This window comes from Elephantulus edwardii, unplaced genomic scaffold (genome assembly GCF_000299155.1).
Source record: "Elephantulus edwardii isolate Elephantulus edwardi_28Jun2011 unplaced genomic scaffold, EleEdw1.0 scaffold00095, whole genome shotgun sequence".
NCBI classification, from domain to species: Eukaryota; Metazoa; Chordata; class Mammalia; order Macroscelidea; family Macroscelididae; genus Elephantulus; species Elephantulus edwardii.
The window spans coordinates 4,014,089-4,016,570 of record NW_006399845.1 but is presented as its reverse complement, the minus strand read 5'-3'; the positions used below and the strand labels follow the sequence as shown (position 1 = coordinate 4,016,570).

Here is a 2,482-nt window from a genome sequence, read left to right as displayed (position 1 = left end):
ATTACCCCAGTCACTGAATCAATCCACCTCATAGAGGGTCTTCCCCTCCTGTGTTGTCTCTCCACCCTCCCAAGCATGATGTCCTTCTCCAAGGACCTCTCCCTCCTTGCAACATGTCCAAAATACGTCAGACGAAGCCCCAGAATCCTTGCCTCCAAGGAGCAGCCTGGTTTAACCCTCTCCAGGATGAATCTGTGTTCTAGGTGTTAGGGAACCGATTCTCTTTATGTCACAGAAGAGGAAACTAGTCCTTTGAGAATCTAAGGGGTCTGCCAAGACAGCAAGCTTAGTAAATGCTGAAGTCGAGGGTTCGTACTCAGGAATGTGTTATCTGCCTCCTATCAATGGGCTTGGCCTCTGGATGTTCTGGAGTCAGCACAGCAGGAGAGCCTCACACTTGTTGTAAGGACCATGAGGGCCCTGTGTATACTGTTCTGGGGCTGTGCTGCTACTCCTGGCAGAACTGGCTGGTAGTAACCTCTTGCCTTCTATGCTTCCCTTGCAGGTGAGCCTTCCAGGTGGTCATCCTCACACTGTGATTGCTGCTGCAAGAATGGCAAGGGCGACAAGGAAGGGGAGAGCGGCACATCCTGCAATGACCTCTCCACCTCCAGCTGTGACAGCCAGTCGGAGGCCAGCTCTCCCCAGGAGACGGTCATCTGCGGCCCGGTGACACGCCAGACCAACATCCAGACTCTGGATCGTCCCATAAAGAAGGGCCCGGTCCAGCTGATCCAACAGTCAGAGACGCGGCGGAAAAGTGACCTGCTCCGGACGCTCACCTCCGGCTCCAGGGAGTCAAACATGAGCAGCAAAAAAAAAGCTGTGAAGGAAAAGCTCTCCATAGAGGAAGAGCTAGAGAGGTGCATCCAGGATTTCCTCAAGATCAAAATCCCTGAGCGATTCCCCGAGAGAAAACATCCTTGGCAATCTGAACTTTTACGGAAATATCATCTATAGGGGAGGGCTGAGGGTGGGAGAAGAAACAAACCGCATTTCCAAACAAACCATTTTGAAATAAACCTCCTAAAAAAAAGAGAATTCATATTTTAAAGGAAAAAAAAATAGTAACAATATACTTTGTTAGAACACAATAGCCCATTGATATTCTACTGCCTATTTTACCTAGTTCACCTTAACATGCAAGTCCACAGGGTAGATTTCTTTCCAGACGTGGAACTACAAGAAAATATCTTTTGTTATTGTTTGTTTGTTTGTTAACTTGGTCCCATGTGCTGAGTACCTTAAATATAACAGTGAGACCGGGCTGCCTAAGAGTAGCTGAGCGGCCTTGGGAGTCATATATCCTGAACTAGGTTTTTCTTTTCTACCTCTTTCCTCTGAAGGGGACTGTGGTAGAAAGAAGTCTATCCCAAGGGCATATGTTTAGATTCCTAATTTTGCTCTTTTGTTTCTGGGGTAATGGGGGTAAGAGTAGATTTCTATGACTATCCACTCACATATATTATGTGCCAGTTTATCCTGACTCCCTTTGCATGAGTATTTGCGCAACACGTGCACAATTAAATATGTATATACACCTGGTGCATTTGCCTTGGGGCCAGGCATCATGAGGACTGTGTCCCTGCTGCCCGCAGCGCCCCCTAGAGCACCTCAGACACATGAGCCTCTGCCCATTCTTCTATCCCTCCTGGGAAGATTTCTCAACCACTCTTGGCGACCTCTCTTTCCAACATTAAGTCTCATCAGCAGCAAATTGATTTCCTTTTTTCCAGATGACCAAAGTTGGGTTCCACCTACAGGTTTGCCTTTTCTCTTTCTCTGCCCTAGAAGAAGGTGAGCAGGAGCCAGAAAAACGTAATATTTCAAACAAGCAAACAAACAAATATTCATAGCCACAAAAATGACTAGTAAGTGACCCCGTACTCAGCCTCCCCTATCCTGAGCTGAGTGATCCCTCTTTTTCCATGTTTTTCGAGTTCTCACTGCCCACGTCTTAATGTGGTGGTCTTTCCATGTAAACCACACAAGTCTCCTGTGTTAGTGTAGCTGGGAAGTTGAGGGGGGGAAATTAAACAGTACTTGAATAAGCAACATCCTTACCTTCATTTGTTTATTTTAGAGGAGAGTTAAATCCCATAGATTAATCTCTTGATTTTTGTTGTTGTTGTTTTAAACAACCTTAACTGTGACATTAATTGTTTGTAGTTAGCTTGGAATTTTGTTTCTTGATGGAATTCTGGGATTTGGCTGTGTCCGTACTAGGCTTTAACCAGGTCATTTTTCTGATATCTATTAACAACCCAATTTGGTACCTTCAGTTCCAAATTTAATGTTTGCCTTTCTAGATGGTCTTTTTTGATCATATCTTTGAATGGTGTAGACATAGCCAAAAAGAAACAATTAATAATCCCCCATTCTTGTGACTTTGAATTTCCTTAATGTACAAATTCTTTCCTAGAATTGTGGTAAATGAAAGTTATAAAGATCTTTTCTTTTCAGCATTTCTCATGCATTTCAG

At 44.4% G+C, this 2,482-nt stretch overlaps 1 protein-coding gene across 1 annotated transcript in view; it reads left to right on the top strand.

Moving 5' to 3' along the window:
- Window positions 1-960, top strand: part of KCTD16 (potassium channel tetramerization domain containing 16) — a 442,775-nt gene extending 441,815 nt beyond the window's left edge. Inside the window, exon 2 of the mRNA XM_006891110.1 lies at window positions 506-960. Coding sequence (XP_006891172.1) covers window positions 506-960 — 455 coding nt within the window. The remainder of the gene's footprint in view (window positions 1-505) is intronic.
- Window positions 961-2,482: the final 1,522 nt, after the last annotated feature.